The sequence below is a fragment of the Panthera tigris genome, chromosome A3 (genome assembly GCF_018350195.1).
Source record: "Panthera tigris isolate Pti1 chromosome A3, P.tigris_Pti1_mat1.1, whole genome shotgun sequence".
Classification (NCBI taxonomy): Eukaryota; Metazoa; Chordata; class Mammalia; order Carnivora; family Felidae; genus Panthera; species Panthera tigris.
In genome coordinates, this window is record NC_056662.1 from 26,435,194 (window position 1) to 26,453,534 (window position 18,341).

The window sequence follows — 18,341 nt, forward strand, 5'->3', positions numbered from 1 at the left end:
CCGGCGGGCGGGCGGGACCATAGAGAGCCCGCGGCACCGCCCCCTCCACGGCCCGAGCGCCCGCTCGCGCGGCTCCCACAATGCACCGCACAATGGCCCGACCGCCGCCACTACCGGGGCCTGAGCGGGCCTGGCGGAGCCCGAGCGCGGCCCGGCCCGCGGCGCGGGGCCCCGAGCGCGGTGAGTGCCGGCGAGGGCCCCGGGGGACGGCGGGGAGCGGGGCGGGAGGCCGTCTCGCTGCGCCCGCGCGCCCGACACCCGGAGCGGCGGCGCCTCTCCTCTCGGGCCCCACGGCGCGGTCGCCTACACCCCCGACCGGGGGCCCCCTCCACGCCAGTTCGGGCCCAGATAGGCCCCAGGGTGACGAAATCTCTCCCTGGAACCGATACCTGGGTTGGGGGACCGGAAGAAACCCCACTAGCTCCCTCCCTACCGAGACCTGGAGACGCAGAGCCCTGAGGGTCCCCTACTCTTGACCCCCAGGCTCCCTGGAGACCCAGATAACGCGCTGCTGACCTTACTAGGGACCCGGGTCTGGGGGACGCAGATAAGCTGCACCTGCTCCCTCCCCTCAGACACGCCTACTCGGACCCACATAACCCCCTTTCCTGCTCCAAATAGTCGCTTTTTACTCTCTGTTTCGTTTTCCAGAACCGCATAGCCCATTTTGAGACTTACCTCAAATACCTGGTTCTGGAGAACCCAGATAAGCCCTACCTATAATTCCTTCCTCAGTGACTACACTTCCGAACCTTATCATCTATTTGGTTACCCGTTTTGAGACCACTGAAATTCAGAGAATTCACTTCTATCTTCAATCCCTGGAATCCTCCAGCCTTTATAACCCATCTCTTCTTTCTTTCTTTCTCTTTCTTATTTTCTCTTTCTTTTCTTTCTTTCTTTCTTTCTTTCTTTCTTTCTTTCTTTCTTTCTTTCTTTCTTCCTTTCTTTCTGTTGGCCGGGGGGAGGTCCCTTAGAGACCCAGTTAAGTTGCTAATGATTCTCTATCACACTTGCCCTTCCTTCCCATCCCTGAGACCTCCTCCAGACTTCTCCCTGAATTTCTGTGCCTTCTCCCTTCTCTGGCAGGCGTCCACTCCCATCTCTCCCAGCTCCCGGGGAGTTTAACCTTTCCCACCACACAGTGGAGTGGTCTAGAAGCTGCCGGAGGAGCCTGGTTATTCCCTGCAAATCCAGTCCCCTGCTATGGCCCCAGCTTGGTGGGAGAAAGGGACCTGTAAGGTGGAAGATGAGGGGACAACTGGGGAGGTTGGGGGGGGGGGGTTGCTGGTGCTTTCACCTGCACGAGTAGCCCATCTCCTGGCTTGTGTGTTTTTCCATCTTGTTAGCTTGGGACTGTGATAGAGTCTGGCCTTGGATTTCTAACCCTGCCCCCCAAGGTGAGGCCACTAGATTGCTGGGGCGGGGGGGGAGGAATACTAGGGGGTGTCCAACCAGGTTTCCTCGTAATGAAAATGGGGCTGTAGTGAGCTGCAGCCATTTGCTCAAGGCCTCCGCAGGAGTGGGAGGCAGCGGGATTCAGAGGAAATAGTGAATCAAAGGGACTCCGAAGAGGGCCCATCTACAGTGACAGAAGAACTAGCAGCCCGAGAGTAAATCCAACCCCTGCTAATCCTGTTTGATGTCTCTTGGAATGATGCAAGTCATTGAGACTCTCCAGCCTCCCTGTAATTTAATTCTCCCACCACTCTGGAGTGTGTGTGAGAGAGTGAGTGAGGGGGGCAGCTATGCTCATTTCCCCTTTCTCACTGTTTTCCAGCCAGTCGGTGTGTCTTTTGGATTTGTTTCTGGTGCTGGGGTCAAGACCTGGGTTTTTTTTTCTTGGTCTATTTATAATTTCCCAGTTGCTATTTTGGGCTCTGCTTAAGGGAAGAGTCTGTCCACCCTAAAGAACGTTCCAGGGTGTGTTCCCGGGTACGTTTCCTCCTGGGCAGGTGTTGAATTGAGTTCTTCAGATCCCCAAGTAGCTCTTGGGCAGGAGGGATAAAAGCTATTTTAGGGTAGTCACTGGAGTGGAGCTGTTAATCCTCTATGGGTCTCTCTAGTTAAGAACACTTAGAGATTAACGCTTTCCTTGCTGCAGGGGGGCTGCTTCTCCACGGTTTGGGGAGGGTTGGGACAATTTAGTGTGGCAGCAGAAGGTGGGAACGTGCAACTGAGTACAAAGGCAAAGATCATAGCTGCCTTTTGCCGGGGACTTACAGCAAGCCAAGCCCTATGTTGAGCCCTTTGCATACCTGACTAAAATAATCCTCACAACAAGCCTGTGAGGTAAGTATTTTTAGCTTTACAGATGAGGAAACAGGCTAATAATGGAGAAAGAACGCAGTTTCTATAGAGATGATGTAACACCATAAAAACTATAGTTTCGTCAGAGGGCAGCAGGCATCATGGCACACAACAGGACGGACAGACTGGAGAGCAGTTTGTCTCCTTTCGGCTGCCAAAGAGGGCCTTCGGGAGTTTTTAGAAAGCACTTGTGTTTGGGGCGCGGAGCCTTAGTAACAGAAGGGACTCAGAGAGAGAGCTCCGGCCCGGGATACGGTGCTGGAGGAAGAGGGAGCGCAAGGGCGACTGGCTGAGGGGATGTGCTGGCGGCTGATGGCGAGGGAAAAGGGGAAGGCTGCGTTCTGGGGCGACGCGAAGGGAAGGAAACTCACTCAGAGGCCTGAGAAGTAACATTAAAGGGGGGGAAAAAAGAAGTACTGCTCGGGCCCTGTGCGGAAAAGAGGCAGACACAGTGTAGACGGCACCGCATGTGTGCGCACACTTTGTGTCAGACGCGTCATCCTCTGTGAGACCGTTCTAGGTAAGGAGAAGACGTCTTTGTCTTAGAAACTGAGGAATCTGAGATTCAGAGAAACAAAGTAACCTGCGCCTGCTTTCGCAGCCAGTAAGTGGCAGCTCTTCGGATAGCAAGTCCAAGGTTCTTTCCGCACTACCTCCCTCTTCAGATCAGGCGCCAGAAGCGATCTTTGGATGAAAATACACCGAGTTATACCAGTAACTGGGAGGGATTGATTGTGTTTGTTTTATGGGAACAGGTTCCGTCAGCTTCTCTACAGTTGTTAAGGTTAGAGTGTGAGACCAGAAGAGCGGCTTTGAAAGAGAAGCAGGATTCTTTCAGTTTTGCCCAGGAAGTCTGCAGGAGAGAGGCCCAGGAATTTTCCTAGAGGAGAGGACTTTGCAGACAAAGGACAGAGGGAGAGAGACTAGATTCCCAAAAGGGTTCCTAAGGTAACACCGGCAGCAGCCTGTCGGAGACTATGGGTGAGGGCTTCCCCTGTGCCTTTTTGAAAGGATACGGGGAATAGGATCAGGGTGTTGGCTGTTTTCTTTTTAAGGCCATAGCCCCATTAAACGCAGATCAAGGCAAGCACATGGCTGCCTCCCTCCTTTGCTTCTGTCATTACAACCTCTTGAGCTCTCCTTAGCCACCACCAGCCTCTTTCCTAGAAGCCCATTACTCACTCTTTCAGAAGCAGCATACTAAACTGCTCTGTCTTGTTTGTGCTTGTTCAGGAGAACAGAAGAGGTGTATGTGTGGGAGGTGGGGGACGTACTGTTCTCTTTCTGAGTTTGTGTGGAATTTCCAGGGCTAGGCTCCCCTCTCATGTCGGCCAAAGTGATGCGACCTGCTTCCCTCTGGCTGCCGTTCCCAGCTTTTCAGAGGCTGAGATGCACGGTTTTAGATAGCAGCGGGGAGCAGAACTTGACTTTGAGGGTGGGGTGAATTCCCTCCAAAGTAGATGTTCGAATTCACGCTTGCTCTCTGCCCGATTCCAAGGTAGCGTAGTAATCGCTGGTTTTATAAACAGGTGATTCCACCCTTGAGAAGGAGGGACTTAACCCATGAAAGGCAGACGTCAGAGGCCTTGGAGATTTATAGTGAAGCAGGCAGATATGCCACGATGACTCGAAGGCTCAAGTGGGACTACTTTTTAGCACTGCCTACCCCTCCCCGGCATGTGACTCATGCAAAATGCAGCCACCTTTGTGCAGATCTTTCTAGGCAGATCTCCACTCGTGATGGGGAAATGTTTATCATATTACACCGCAGTGTTTCTTCAACAAGAGGAATGGTTCCTGAACAGGACGTAGCTCACGTTAATGATGAGCAAAGCTCTCTGGGGCATGAACCCGCTGATCCCATCATCTCGTTCACCGCCAGTCTGTTAGATGAATGGTCACTGTAAGCAGCAGGTGCTAATGAGCTGAGCAAGCATTCTGTGGCCCACAGCTGTTTGTGCGGTTGGAGCCCTCCCCAGATTCTCGTGGACAGTCCCCACTGTCCTTTGCTCCCTTCACATGGGAAAGCCTCATGACCAAATTTTGGCATGACTTCTTCAAAAGGAATCCCCCTGTTGTAGCAAGTTGCTTTGCAGTTGGTAATCTTATTAGTGTGAATGTGGGTCTGTTGTCCCCCTTTGGAGAGTCGGTACAGTAATCTCCATCCTCTCTGAATTGATGTCAGGAGAAAAGTTCTGTCATCTTTGCTCCAGTTTTCCCCTTTCCCACACCCCTCCCCTCCCCTCCCCCTGCCTCAACAAGAGAGAGGATCAGACTTCAAGGTGTTGGCTCCCCACTTTGGAAGAGCTGTGACACCAGTTTAAACCAGAACTTTGTGAGCATAAGTGAGCCTTGCATCAGCTTGCATTCAGTGACTAATTTACTCATCGAACGGTAAGAAAGTTGAGAGTCCTCTTCTAGATGCTAAGTGTATGGAAATGAAAGAACTGTGATCTGAGCCTTCAAAGAATCAATTTGGTGGAGGAGTTCTAATGCTAGTATGCTTCCTGCTCATAATGGAGAAATGTACGTGTGCTACAAAGGTCTGCAGGAGGGGCTGCTCGGCACGCGGCGTGTTGGACGGCTTTGCTAAGGAAGCATGGCCTGGGAGACCCAGAGAGGTGGTGGAGGGTGGGATGGGACCAGGACTGGTTTAGGAGAAATGCTGAGTCTGCTGTTGCCTCCTCAGGCAGAACCTCTTATTGATGTGCTACTGAGAAACACATCTGGCTCAGGGGCTGTCTTTCCAGGGTGTAAATTTCCTAAGCAAAAGCTTCTCCTTCCTTCTCTGTTGCCTTTTGGGCATTTTATTGCTCTTTAGCACCTTCATGAGGAGAATTGTGGAAAGTAGTGGGGGGGGAGGAGAAGGAGGAGGAGCTGCCATCTCTAAATTTAGTGGAAAGGATATCAAAGTGAAGTCGGAAGAGAATATTTGGAGTTTAGGGCTTTTACTTCCTTAGATTATCTCGTTTCTTATTAGCCTAGGTAGAACTAGTAATAATAGTTACCATTAAGCACTTATTAGGTGCCCAGCCTTCTGCTGAATACTGTGTATTCATTATCTCATTTAATCCTCGAAATATCCTTCTGATTTGGGAGATTGTTAAACTCATTTTGTAAATGAGATAGCTCAGGGAAGTAATTGGCTGAAAGTCACGGGGCTTTGAAGTGGAAGGGCTGGGATCGGAACGGGATCTGTCTGCCTCCAGAGCCCATGTTTTCATGGTATTGGGCTCCCTAACACCAGGTGTTCTGATGTTTCAGGTGAAGAGATTGTTTTCTGAAGGCTGCTGCGTTGGAGGCTGTGACAGAGCAGAGAGCCCGTGTGGAGCTGATGGGGAGGCTTTCTGAATAACATGGCCCTTCGCCATTAGTCTTGCCATGACCACATTTTTCACCAGCGTCCCCCCCTGGATTCAAGATGCAAAGCAGGAGGAGGAAGTGGGCTGGAAACTAGTTCCCAGGCCTCGGGGCCGGGAGGCGGAGAGTCAAGTGAAGTGCCAATGCGAAATCTCGGGGACGCCCTTCTCAAATGGGGAGAAGCTGAGGCCTCACAGCCTCCCCCATCCAGAGCAGAGACCGTATAGCTGCCCTCAGCTGCACTGTGGCAAGGCTTTTGCCTCCAAGTACAAGCTGTATAGGTAGGTGACGCTCCCATACCTCTTCCTGCCCTGAGGTTCCCAGAGGACAAAGCCAGAAAGACTCCACTGAGTGGGAGGCTTTATCTGTGACAGAAGAGTAGACGTTTATTGGCCCATAAGTGTACCCTGAACACCAACAATTTGAAATCCCTCACTAAAAGCTACCGGTGGTATTTGTATTCAGACACTAGACTCTGATGGGGAAATATCAGACCGTCATGAACAAACTAGATTAAACGATGTTTTCAGTACTACTCTCCCCACCTTTGCCAGGTAATGCCAGGTAATGTTAGCCAGAAATTAGAAATCAGTCTTAACTTGAGAAGGAAAAGGAGACCCTCTGGTCCCATCTGTAAATTTTAAAGTGGAGGCTCAGAGTGGGGTAGTAACTTACCCAAAGTCCCATAGCATCTTTGGTCCTGCAGTGCCTCTTCTGAACCAGCCTGCTACTCACATGATTACTTCCGTCTCTGTGGAATCTCTGGTGTCCTCTTGGTCAGCAGCTTTCCTGAAACTTTAAGCCCAAGAGCCCTACATAAAGTGAAATAGAATGTAAAAGTGCTAGTATAAAGTAGATATGGCAGAGCAGCTTGGAAGGGAGGGGGGCCTGCCCCAAAGTGATTTTGACTTTATCCTTGCCTTTCCATCAGAGGAACAGGAATATGCCCTTTACAAATGAGATAGACTGCCTGATGCACACTGCTTCATCCACTCATCTAGCCAACTCTAATTTATTGAGCTCCTGCTGCATACCACACATGGTGTTAAGTGCCCTGGACAGAGTAGTGAGCCAGATGGGGGTGCTCCTTGAGTCTATCTTAATAGTGGGGACAGACCGCAGACAAGTAAATGCATGAACAAGATGACCAAAGAAAGCCTCAGTTCTTGTCTGGAAAACAGTTGATAGGAAGGAACTAAAGCAGGTAACAGGGCAGCGTGACCAGGATTGCCCTCATGACAGTTCTGTGGTCCTCAGGAATGCTTTGATAACTGTGTGCTCCTGTGTCTGAGGTGGACTCCAGTTGGGACCATCCTCTTAGACTTCCTTAGTGACAATCTGGGTGTCTGCGAGAGGCTACGGGAAAGGTCCTATAGGGTCTGGGAGGCAGGAGCTCTGACTCCAACCTTAGTCACTGCGTGAGCTTAGGCGAGTCACTAAACCTCTTAGTGCCTTCGTTTCCTCGCTTGTAAAATGAGGAAAATGGACTGTGGGTCCATCAGCACCTCCCTCTCGTACATTACCGTGTCTGATATGTCACAGGAGGTTAATAGTAGCTCTCGATGGTGCGAGCACTCACACGTAGCCTGAGGGTAATGGCTACATTTGATACCTTCCAGGTAGGAAGGATCACTGGGTGCTATACTAGAGACAGCTGTGGTATACCTGAGTGAACCCAGGTTTCAAGGACTGTGTTCAAATTCAGTTTCTGCCACTTACTGACGTGGGTGGGGCTGTCCTGTGCTTCGGCCTCTTGTGGAGAACAAGGTTAATGACAGCTCACACAGGACCTGGCAGATGGTGGGTCCTCGAAGTCTTACTGAGTTGATTCTGAAAGTCCCGTAGAGCTCTGGATTGTAACTCCTGCACTCTGAGCTCCTGTCCCTCCAGATGGGAGCAGGTAAACCAAGGAACACTGAGGTGCCATACCATGGGAACACTTTTTTAAATGTTGCTGGTTTACACGGCAAACACTTTAAATGGTACAAATGAGCATTCAGTGAAAAATGCATTGTCCTTATGCTGGAAGCTACCATTCTCCCCAGAGGTATCCAGTGGGGTCAGTTTCTTGTGTATCCATGCTAAGACATTGAAATATGTATTCCCTTCCCTTTTTATTTTCACAAGGGATTAGATTACACACACCAAACTGAACTTCCTGTTTTGATTTAACCCCTCATTATGTTTTGGGATTGTTCCAGATAGAGAAGTTTAGATTTTTTCTTTTCAATTTTCTTTTATGGTGTCATTGAAAATTTTTTAAATATAATTTTTTGAAAAGGAAATACATTCACATAAAATTCACAAGGTGTCAAAAGGTATAAATGAAAATTCTCCATCAAAGCCATAAGCTTCCCTATCCCTTTTCCCCATAAGGAACCAGTGTTAGTTTCTTATATATCCCTCCAGAAATATTTTTAAGCACATACAAGCAAACATACATCTGTTTTCCCTCTTTTCTTATGCGTAGTACCATTCTGCATGCACTGTCCTGTCCCACTGCTTTTTACCACTTCATTGTATCCTAGGAGTTTGTTCCCCGTGGGTACATATAAAGCTGCCTTTTTTTTTTTTTATTTGAGTCATTTTTTGAACTGATAATTTATTTCACCGATTCCCTATTGATGGACGTTTAGATTGTTGCTGATTTTTTACTACTACAAACGGTGCTGCAAAGACTAGGAGTACATATGTGATTTTGCAGGTGGGTGAGGATATCTATAGAATATAGTTGGCATAGTATTCCATTGCGTGTCTCTACCATAATTTTTGTATCTACTTCCCTGTTAATGGACACCTCAGTTGTCTGGCCAGCCTTGTGATCTCCTTTCTTTCTCCTCTGTCCTCCATCCCTACCCCCAGGCACATGGCCACCCACTCAGCCCAGAAACCCCACCAGTGTATGTACTGTGATAAGATGTTTCACCGCAAGGACCATCTGCGGAACCACCTGCAGACCCATGACCCCAACAAAGAGGCCCTTCACTGTTCTGAGTGCGGTAAGAATTACAATACGAAGCTAGGCTACCGGCGCCACCTGGCTATGCATGCCGCCAGCAGCGGTGACCTCAGCTGCAAGGTGTGCCTGCAGACCTTTGAGAGTACCCAGGCCCTGCTAGAGCACCTGAAGGCCCACTCACGCCGAGTAGCAGGTGGTGCCAAGGAGAAGAAGCACCCCTGTGACCACTGTGACCGGCGGTTCTATACTCGTAAGGATGTGCGGCGGCACCTGGTGGTGCACACAGGCCGGAAGGACTTCCTGTGCCAGTACTGTGCCCAGCGGTTTGGCCGCAAGGACCACCTGACACGTCATGTCAAGAAGAGCCACTCGCAGGAGTTGCTCAAAATCAAGACAGAGCCAGTGGACATGTTAGGCCTCCTCAGCTGCAGCTCCACAGTCAGTGTGAAGGAAGAGCTGAGCCCTGTGCTATGCATGGCCTCTCGGGACGTGATGGGGGCCAAGGCCTTCCCTGGCATGTTGCCCATGGGCATGTATGGCGCCCACATCCCTACCATGCCCAGCACGGGCATGCCACACTCCCTGGTGCACAACACGCTGCCCATGGGTATGAGCTACCCCCTGGAATCCTCACCTATCTCTTCCCCAGCTCAGCTTCCTCCAAAATACCAGCTTGGATCTACCTCATACTTGCCCGACAAATTGCCCAAAGTGGAGGTGGATAGTTTTCTGGCGGAGCTTCCTGGAAGCCTGTCTCTCTCGTCCGCTGAACCCCAGCCCGCCTCACCTCAGCCGGCGGCAGCTGCGGCCCTCCTAGATGAAGCACTGCTCACCAAGAGCCCCGCCAACCTCTCTGAGGCCCTCTGCGCTGCTAATGTGGACTTCTCCCACTTACTGGGCTTTCTTCCACTCAACCTACCCCCGTGTAACCCACCCGGGGCCACCGGAGGCCTGGTCATGGGCTACTCCCAGGCCGAGGCTCAGCCCTTACTCACCACTTTGCAAGCTCAGCCTCAAGATTCCCCGGGAGCTGGCGGACCACTGAACTTTGGACCTCTGCACTCCTTGCCTCCTGTCTTCACCTCTGGCCTGAGCACCACCACCCTGCCTCGTTTCCACCAGGCATTCCAGTAGCCCCCAAGGAGGCCCTCAGCCCAGTCTTAGGCTCTGTCAGGGAGCCTCTGTACCCACCCCATCTGCATCTCCCATGAAGGCAGCTGAGCTTTCAGAGCTGGGTTCAAAAAGAAAAAAATTCCAGTATCTGTATGGAGCACTTGGTTTGGGGGCTCAAGCTCCAGGATCAGTTCTGGGAGGAGCCTTGAGCCCCAACCCCATGAAAAGATCTCATACCATAGAACTTCAGGTATTTTTACTTTTACTTTTTTTGATCTGAATCGGGAGCCACACTTCGCCCTCTCCCTCTCCAAAGTGTCAGAACCTCCTCCTCTTTGGAGAAGGGGGAGGCCTCTTGGAGACACAAAGGGTTTCACTTTGGATGACCTCGAGAGAAATAGCCCAAGAAGCCCGCCTTCTGGTCCCAACCTGCAGACCCCCACAGCAGTTGGTCAGGCCCTGCTGCAAAGGGTCACTTGGCTCCGTCGCCTGCTTCCCACCAATAGGCAGGAGAGAGGGCCTCTGTCCTGCCCACCAGCCCCGTCCCTCCTGTAGCAGCACCTCCATTTCCAGTCAGTGTTGTCCAGCAACGGTACCGTTTACACAGTCGCCTCAGACACACCATTTCACCTCCCTTGCCAAGCTGTTAGCCTTAGAATGATTGCAGTGAACATTGTTTACACGCCGTGAATTCATTCCCACCAGTCCAGTCCAGTTGGCACCAGCCGGAACCATTTGGTACCTGGTGTTAACTGGAGCCCTGTTTACAAGGCGGAGTCGGGTCTCACTGACTTCTCTTCACTTGAGGTCACATTTTTCCCCTGTGGGGAAATAAACTGACTTTGGACTGCTTCAGTCTCTGCCATCTTCCATGACTGTCTGTTCCTGCCTTCCTCGGCAGTGTCTGCGAGACAGGCAAGAAGATTGGAGCAGGTTTCTCACAGGTCTGCAATTCTGTTTTTCTCCAAGTACATCATGAGCCCTCCTCCTCCTCTTGAACAGGAGAGAGGCAGAAATGAAAGGCATGCCCGCTTCTATCACCCTCATTCCCCACCCCCACCCCAAACATCATGAGCTGTTATCATTAGTCTTGGAAGGAGGGACTCGGGTTCTAAGCTGGTTGGATAGCAAAGGAGAGGGTATGAACCCCTGATTTGTCTCTCCTGCTTGTCCCTTTTCCAGGAAGTTGTGGAATTGTTGCAAGAACAGTCTTCAGGAAGTTAGGGCTGGGCAGATAGTTGAGTCCTAACCTGTGGGTACGTCATTGGCTCCCATACCAACCTTTGTTCTTATCCACAATGTCCCCACTCCTCTACTTTGCAGTTACAGTGGACTCAGGGCCACTGTGCATAGGCCTCTCTGCTCCCCATCAAAGTAATCCCACCTTCCTCTTGTGGCCCCCCCTCAATTTGCCCCCAATACTTAGCAGGGTTTCTCGCAACAGATGACTCACTCTTCTGGCTTGTGGGGCTCCCTGCCACAGAAAGCACAGCCCTTGCCCAGCCGAACCCCATCCCTGCTTCATTTCTCAGTTCCGCACGGGCTTTACTCTCACCACTCACAGAAGGGAGGCAGCTCAGGGACCACCGATGTGGGACCCTCATGAGACACCTCCAGTCTGATTCAGAAACACACTTCTACCTCTTTACTGTTAACTTCTACACATGCAGCCAGTAGTTCTGGGCACTTTTCTCAGCGGTGCCTCATGCTGGCTTTTCCACTAGGGTTTCAGGACATACTACCAAGGAACTGCCTCGGCCTCCGCCCAGTCCTCACACCCCCTCTTTCCTTCTAGACATCACTTTGCTTTATCATCAGGAACTGAGCAGGTCCAAGACCCAGGCTTTTGCTTCAGCCCAGGCCAGTACTCTTTGAGGTGCAAGCCTTAAAATGTAGCTCCCTGGCCCTTGATTGGAAGCAATGTGGAGTGAATAAGCATGTTTTGATTTAGGCAGGGTAGCTTGGGATACTTTTGAAAAACCAGATATAAAAATGTCTGGCAAGGTTAGGATCAGACTAGGTGATTTGCTTCTAAAAATTCGTTTCAGTGAGTCCCAGGGACTAATTAAGGTTTATTTTTAAAAGCGTCCACCATGGTACGCAGTCACCTCCTGCATGCTGTGCATGTTATTGGGACTCGTATTATAGGAAATGGTACGTGAGGATCCAAGCAGGACTCAGTGCTGCCATTCTCCTTATTGTCTCTGGTCTTCATCACTAGACCCAGCAACCCTTCATCCGCTCCCTGCCACCTTCCCTGCACACCTCATTTATAGAAGCAAGTGGGCCTCTGGCCATGGAGTATAAAATCTCAGGCTTAAAGAGTCCACTCTTCCCTGCCTGTCTCTCCTGTCCCTTCCTTGAATTCTCTCCCCCACTAGCGATGCTGGGAAACTCCTAGAACAGGCAGAGCAACTATTTAAAGCCTTGTAAGTGGGGCCTTGCCCCTTCTCCCCTCTCCTTCCATCCTGTTTCTCCTTTACTCTTCCGTCAGTACTCTCACCCCACACAAGGAATTTCCCTATCACTGTGAACTTTGCTGGTACAGAGGAACATCTGCCTTCACCTTTTTTTGGACCATAGCCACCCAGCTGTTTCTTAAACTTCCCTTCCCAAAATTTAAAAAAAAAAAAAAAAAAAAAAAAAAAAAGCCTTATTGGCCTGGTTGTTCAAAGGATAAAAATAGCTTTATCCTACGTTCAGTACCAAACCCACTTCAGTACCTTTACTGAGGCCATGAGAGCCTGAGGGGTGTCTGCCCACGACAGGAGCCATGGCATGTGGCAGAGACCAAACAGGGACCAGGAAAAAGGGGTGATGATCCCTTTCCCCACCACCTCCAACCTCTGTCAGCGATGAGTTGCCTTGAACAGGGGGCAGGCACCTCGCATCCTGCACACAGCTGGTCAAGGTTGAGTGCAGTCCTGGGGGCCAGGGGATGACCTACCCAGCTGTGTCAGCTCAGGATCTGTGCACATCTTTTAAAGAGGGAAGAGGTGGGAAAAGGAGCACCAATGAGTTTCCCCCCAACCTTATACAAATGGCATTTAATGGAAATCCGGGAAGCAGGTGTGATTACTTTTTTGCTCGTAGATATTGTCCTAAGTTGAAATTTTTCCACTGCCCTAAACTTCTCCTAGTAGTCTGAATCCTTGCCCCCCCCCCCTTTCTTTTTGGTAGCTGTTTACCCCATTCCCTCTACCTTCCCTCTTATCTAGGAGCTGTCTTTAAGCACGATTTTTTTTTTAACAGTTTATATTGTACAGGATCAATATTTTGCTTTTTAACAAGGATATTTATGTAATAAGAAACTTTGCCTTAGGCAGGTGTTGGCCAGAAAAGTCCAGATTCCTCTGGGACCTCACCCTGGCCTCTCCTGGAGCTCTGAACCTGCTGTGGAAGGAATTGGCTATGACCTTCACCACTGGAGAGGAGGGTCTGTGGCAAGGGAAGGGGTGTTCCGGTTCTCACAGGAGAGGGATTCACCGTGATAATTTAGTGCTTCTGTGGAGGGGTCTGGAAGAAGTATCCCAGCCCAGTTTCTTCAGATGCAAGCTCACTTCCATAGCTGCCCCTCTCCACCTCTAAATATTTGGCACTAGAACTCCTGAGACACCACTTCTCATTTGCCTCCCTCCCTCCTGGTGATCAAGGCTTTGGGGCCACTCTTTCGTAATGCCAGATTATTTAAAGAGAAAAATACAAGACAAAAACCTTCTAGCACTTTGTAAACACAGTGAATAACCTCTTGGAGTATTTTTGGCTTTATATAAAACAAGGTTTTTAATTGTAAAATATAAGTGCCATTAGAAAATGCACAGGGCGTATCTTTGTTAAAGTAGATTTTTCAATGTTTTACAGAATTACATTTTCAAAAAAAGTTTTTATAATGAAGTTGTTTATTAAAAACTTCTGAATGATGCGTTTGGAAGTTGTGAACCTGTCTGATTGGGAAAGGGTTGGAGAGTGCCTGGGGAAGAACTGGAAACAACAGACATCTTTAGCATCCCAGGGGATGGTGAGTGTAGAGCAGACAGTAGCAAGCCTTCACATTAGCACCTACAGACTTTATACTTTGAAATGAAAGATCTTGAGCTAAGTGGCATCATGCTATCACTTAAACTTGGATGCAAGAGGAAACTCTCATTGGCCCCATGAAAATTTCATGTAACTAAAAGTGCCAGATCTAGCAGAGTCTTTAGGATGGATCCAGCAACTCAAACATGGTTGGCCATTCCTATTTCTCTCCAACCTCTTGTGTAGTTGGGACTTCATACTCAGGCCCTACAAAGTGGCTCATCCCTTTGTGTAGGAGTAAATTGCTGCCATGGCTCCATATCCGTCATTCTCAGTGCTGACCAGGAAGAGAAAGGAGAGAGGAGTCCTTGTATTCACAGAAGTGCCCCCCACCTCCCAGGCATCTCCTGTCTCACTGGCCTTGAAAGGGCTCTGTGCTCTCCCCCAAGCCAGCCAGCAATTGCAAGGCTGAGATAGGAGTGGTTTCTCAAAGGAAACTGGGGCTTCTGTTAGGATGAAGAATGGATACTGGTCGTCCAAGAAAAGATGTCATCCATTGCCCGAGGTGCACAGCTGGCAAGTGACAGAGCTAGGACCTGACCTTGTCACACTTGTACCTACTCACTGGGTTCAGACAAACTGTTGAAAGGCTGACGTGGCTTCTGACCTTGCTGCTCTGCCAGTCTAACGAAGGTAGTCCTCATCATCATAGGCCCTGCAACTCGTACTGAGATGCTCCTATCCGGGGCTCAGATTGAGTATTCTGTGGTCTGGAGCCACTGTCCACAGCCACACAGTCCTGAGTCCAGCCCAAGAGTCCATGGAACGTTAACAACTGTTAATGTGTGTTACGGGTGTTTTGTGTACAAAGGCAGTGGGCTAGCCCTTCATTTCTTTGGCCTTCCATTTACTTGACAAAGATTGAATGTCCACCCCAATGGGTCAGAGCCCTGGCTAGAGCCCCAAGGGAATACACCTTGCTCTCTAGGGAGTGTATACCCCAGGATGGGTCTGGGGGCTCAGCGCCACCCTATTCATCGGGCGGGAGGAGACTGAAAGCTTTCTGGAGGAGGTAGCAGGGACTTTCGGGCATAGGGGGAATTAGGTGTGTTGACCTCCATAAGCCACAAGTTTGGGAGCCAAGACCACAGGAGTGCAGATGCATTTGCAGGATCAGGGCTGCAAGGCTGGTCCATCCAGGCTCTTATCCTATCCAAGCACATTCCCTGCATTTCAGACGGGTTCACTTTTGTGAAATGTCTGGTATAGAGCAAGAGGCAGCCTCTGGGCATTGGGCAAGGTGAAACAATGTCCATCTTTCAGTCTACAAGCCCAGGAAGATACAGTTTGTACGTACAGATGCCAATATGCTCCCCGTTGCCAGCGTTTGAGACCTTCCCTTGCCCCAGATCCTTGTACTCCCAAGTTTGTTTCTTCCTTTCTCTATAGAAGTACTTGGAGCACCTCCACGTGCCAGGTAATTACCATCATCTGCGGCTTCCAGTTTGAGTCTGCATAGTCTTTTCTGCATATGCTTGAATAATTTACCCTGTGCAAAGCTGCAAGTCTCCTACAGCTGCCCCAAACCACAGTTGAGTGTGGGTGCCCCGTGGCCCCCAGTGTCCACCGCCGGGAAGAGTAATCGCCCGGCGTGGTCGCTGTGATGGAAAGTTCTATGTGTCCGTGACCGGAGTTGTGCCTGATCCTTGGTGCCCACTCGGAACTATTCCTTGCTTGGTACACCCCTGCAATTCACCCCATCTCTATCGCCATTGTCCTACTAATGTTGGGGCCAGTTCCGTCCGGCGCTTGCGGTTGCATCCCCTTCAGGCAGCCCCGTGCCACTCAGCCAGGCCGGCAAGACCCTCGTCCCTCGCAGCTAGGGGGACCTCTGCGAATCACACCCCGAAGGAGGGTGCGAGGAGCGGAGCGCGCCCCGAGGAGGAGACCGCGCCTTCCCACCTCCCGCCATGGTCCCGTAGCCGCCGTACCGCCCCTCCGGCGGGACCCGCGGTGTCGTCCACGCACCCCCATCCCCTCCAGGCGAGAGGCTACCTCAGGTGATGGCGGACGAGACGGCGGGGGGCCTAGAACCGCCAGGCGCCCGTCGCCCGACCTCGCCGCTGGGTCAGCGAAGCCGCTGCACGCGGGCGCCCCGCCCCCACCCCCGGGACCGCCCCGCCTGTCACCGGGCCTAGTCGGACCGAGGCCCCTGAGACCCGCCGCGCCGAGGTTGGGGGGCGGGGTCGCGGTCGGGAGGCGGCGGGAAGGCCGAGGAAGTGACGCCTGGGCAGGGCGCCATCTTCCTGGAAGGGGCGGAGGAGCGGAGGGGCTGGTGGGGGAGGAGGACCCGGAGGTGGGAGTGGCGGTGCAGCGGGGCCCATAAACCTGGAACGCCCAGCCGCGGACCTGCCTGAGGCCATCCGGTGGGAGCTGGAAGCTGTGAGTGCCCAGGCGGACTGGCCCTACCTGCGGCTGGAACGCAGGTTTGGACGCATGCGCCGTCTGCACTTGGTACGTAGGCGCTTCATCATCCAGAATATTTCTGGCTTCTGGGTCACTGCCTTTCTGAACCACCCGCATCTGTCAGACATGATCGGTCCTCGTGATGAAGACGTGCCCTGGTACTTGGTGAATTTGGAGGTGAGGGAGCTCAGGCATGCCAGGATGCGCTGCAGTTTCAAGTTTTGGAACAATCCCTTCTTCTGGAACAAGGTGTTCGTGAAGGAGTATGAGTGCAGATCCTCAGGACCGGTGGTGTCAGTTGCAAGTCTCATCCGATGGCACCAGGGCCAAGGAACCCCCTGTTCTGGTACACAGGAACTGGGACACTGTTCGCAGCTTCTTCAGCGGGTTCTCACAGAACAACCTCCCAGAGGCTGACAAGGTTGCCCAGATTATTAGAGGACTTGTGGCCCAAACTCCTGCAGTACTACCTACTGGGGGAAAGACACCCCCCACCCCACCCCCCGCGGAGCCAGCAGAGGTCTAGCAAGGTGGCGCACACAGGCCCCTCCTATGTCCTGCAGGTACCAGTCTGGCTAAGCCCTGCACTAGGACCTGGCATCTACATAAGACTGCCTTCTGCCTCTTGTGGACCTGTGCTCAAGCCAATGACATAGCTCTGCTGTCTGCTTTCTCTTTCATGCACCCTGGCCCCTCCGAACATTCAGTGGACTCTGCTCCAAGATTGTGGCCTCCGTGGCCAAGCTCTTTTGTTTCCATGCGGCCTTTGGGCATCACATAGCTGTCACATGCCACAGTTCTACCCAGGCACCCAGCGCTATGGATGTGTACTCCCATTATCTTTGTGGCCCCAGCCTGCTTCTGATCATGGCCTTCCCACTCCACACCTTTTTTTTTTTCTTTTTTTTTCTTTTTTTTTAAAGCAAGCTCTATGTCCAATGTGGGGTTTGAACTCAGTGATTCTGAGATCGAGAGTCTCATGCTCTACTGACTGAGCCAGCCAGGCGCCCCCTTACCACCCACTTTTGACAAGGGCACCCACAAGTCAGCACTAGGAGGACCAGGGCCTCTTTGAGGCTCACTACTTCAAGGCCACAACACGTTGGGCTTCGTATTTATGCATCCAGAATATTGGCTGTGGCAAGCTGAGTCTCATCATCCAAGAAGGGGATGCATTTGGTGCTGCCTGTCAGCCAGTCTTGGACATTCCATGGCCTCAGGGCCTCAGGACTGCAGGACCACATGATGAGGTCAGGGCTGTGAAGCAGTGGGCAAGGCATTCTTTGTGATCACACTGCTTTTCTTACCCCTGCATTGGTACTACCCCACGGCCTGCTATCCGCTTATCAAGATCTGTGATATCCTGCCAGTGTTTGGCCATCATCCCTTCTGAGTTCCACCCAGGCTCCCACCGCTGCTGCCTGCTCCCAGGTCTGTAAGGACCTCAACAACCGCCTGCCAATGCGCAAGAAAACCCCCAGCCCCCTAGGAACTCTGCCACACTGGCATATCCGGGCATGTGCTCAAGGCAGGGGCAATGATGGGGGTTCTTTCCCAGAAGGCTACCTTCCTGAGCCCCAGTCACTAGGCCTACACAGAATCCCCTGGGCCCCTGCCCCCATCTCCAGTCTCTGCCCGTCTTTAGGCTGCCAGGTTGCAGTACAGCAGGGCTGTTTCTAGTCATGGGACCTGTCCATACCTGCTCAGATCTCACATATTTCTTTTCATTTTCTTTAAAATGACAGCTCAAAAACAAACAACTGAAGAAGCAAGCTTCTTAAGAACAGCTAAGGAGACTGTCTTTCTTGTTGAATTTGCCCCTCTTTGGCTCCAGAGAGGGAGGGCTGTGCTGTAGACCCCTGGGCTGGATCTTTGCAGCCTCTTTACCCCCTTCAGCAAGGGTCCCCAGGGGCGGGGCTGTTTCATCGTTTTGTTTGGTGCTGGGTTCTTTTAGACCAACTCTAGCCCCGGTCTCCTTTCTTCTCCTTCCACTGGGTCTAACCCCCCATGGTGGGATTGTATAGGAAGAAGAGCTTAGCTGCTTCCTGGAGTCCCCCTTCCCTTGGAAGGCCTTGTCCTCTGCTCTCCAGGACCTGGGTATGGGGAGGGGAGGGCT

At 51.5% G+C, this 18,341-nt stretch overlaps 2 protein-coding genes across 3 annotated transcripts; both read left to right on the forward strand.

The window, feature by feature from the left end:
* The first annotated feature begins 44 nt into the window (after positions 1–44).
* On the forward strand, positions 45–10,597 carry PLAGL2 (PLAG1 like zinc finger 2). 2 transcript variants are annotated; one of them, XM_042980662.1, is made up of 3 exons: positions 45–180; positions 5,575–5,951; positions 8,533–10,597. In XM_042980662.1, exons 2-3 carry the CDS (start codon positions 5,692–5,694, stop codon positions 9,761–9,763), a joined length of 1,491 nt encoding a protein of 496 aa, XP_042836596.1. In that variant the 5' UTR covers positions 45–180; positions 5,575–5,691; the 3' UTR covers positions 9,764–10,597. The 2 variants fall into 2 exon arrangements, with proteins under 2 accessions (XP_042836596.1, XP_042836597.1); XM_042980663.1 differs by lacking the exon at positions 45–180 and adding an exon at positions 1,474–2,292.
* A 3,064-nt stretch (positions 10,598–13,661) lies between these two features.
* Positions 13,662–17,159, forward strand: LOC102960378 (putative testis-specific Y-encoded-like protein 3). The gene is given in 5 exon segments (XM_042979827.1): positions 13,662–13,760; positions 15,742–15,886; positions 16,161–16,555; positions 16,557–16,660; positions 16,662–17,159. Coding segments are annotated over 5 exon segments (963 nt in total). The 3' UTR covers positions 16,882–17,159.
* The last annotated feature ends 1,182 nt before the right edge of the window (positions 17,160–18,341 follow it).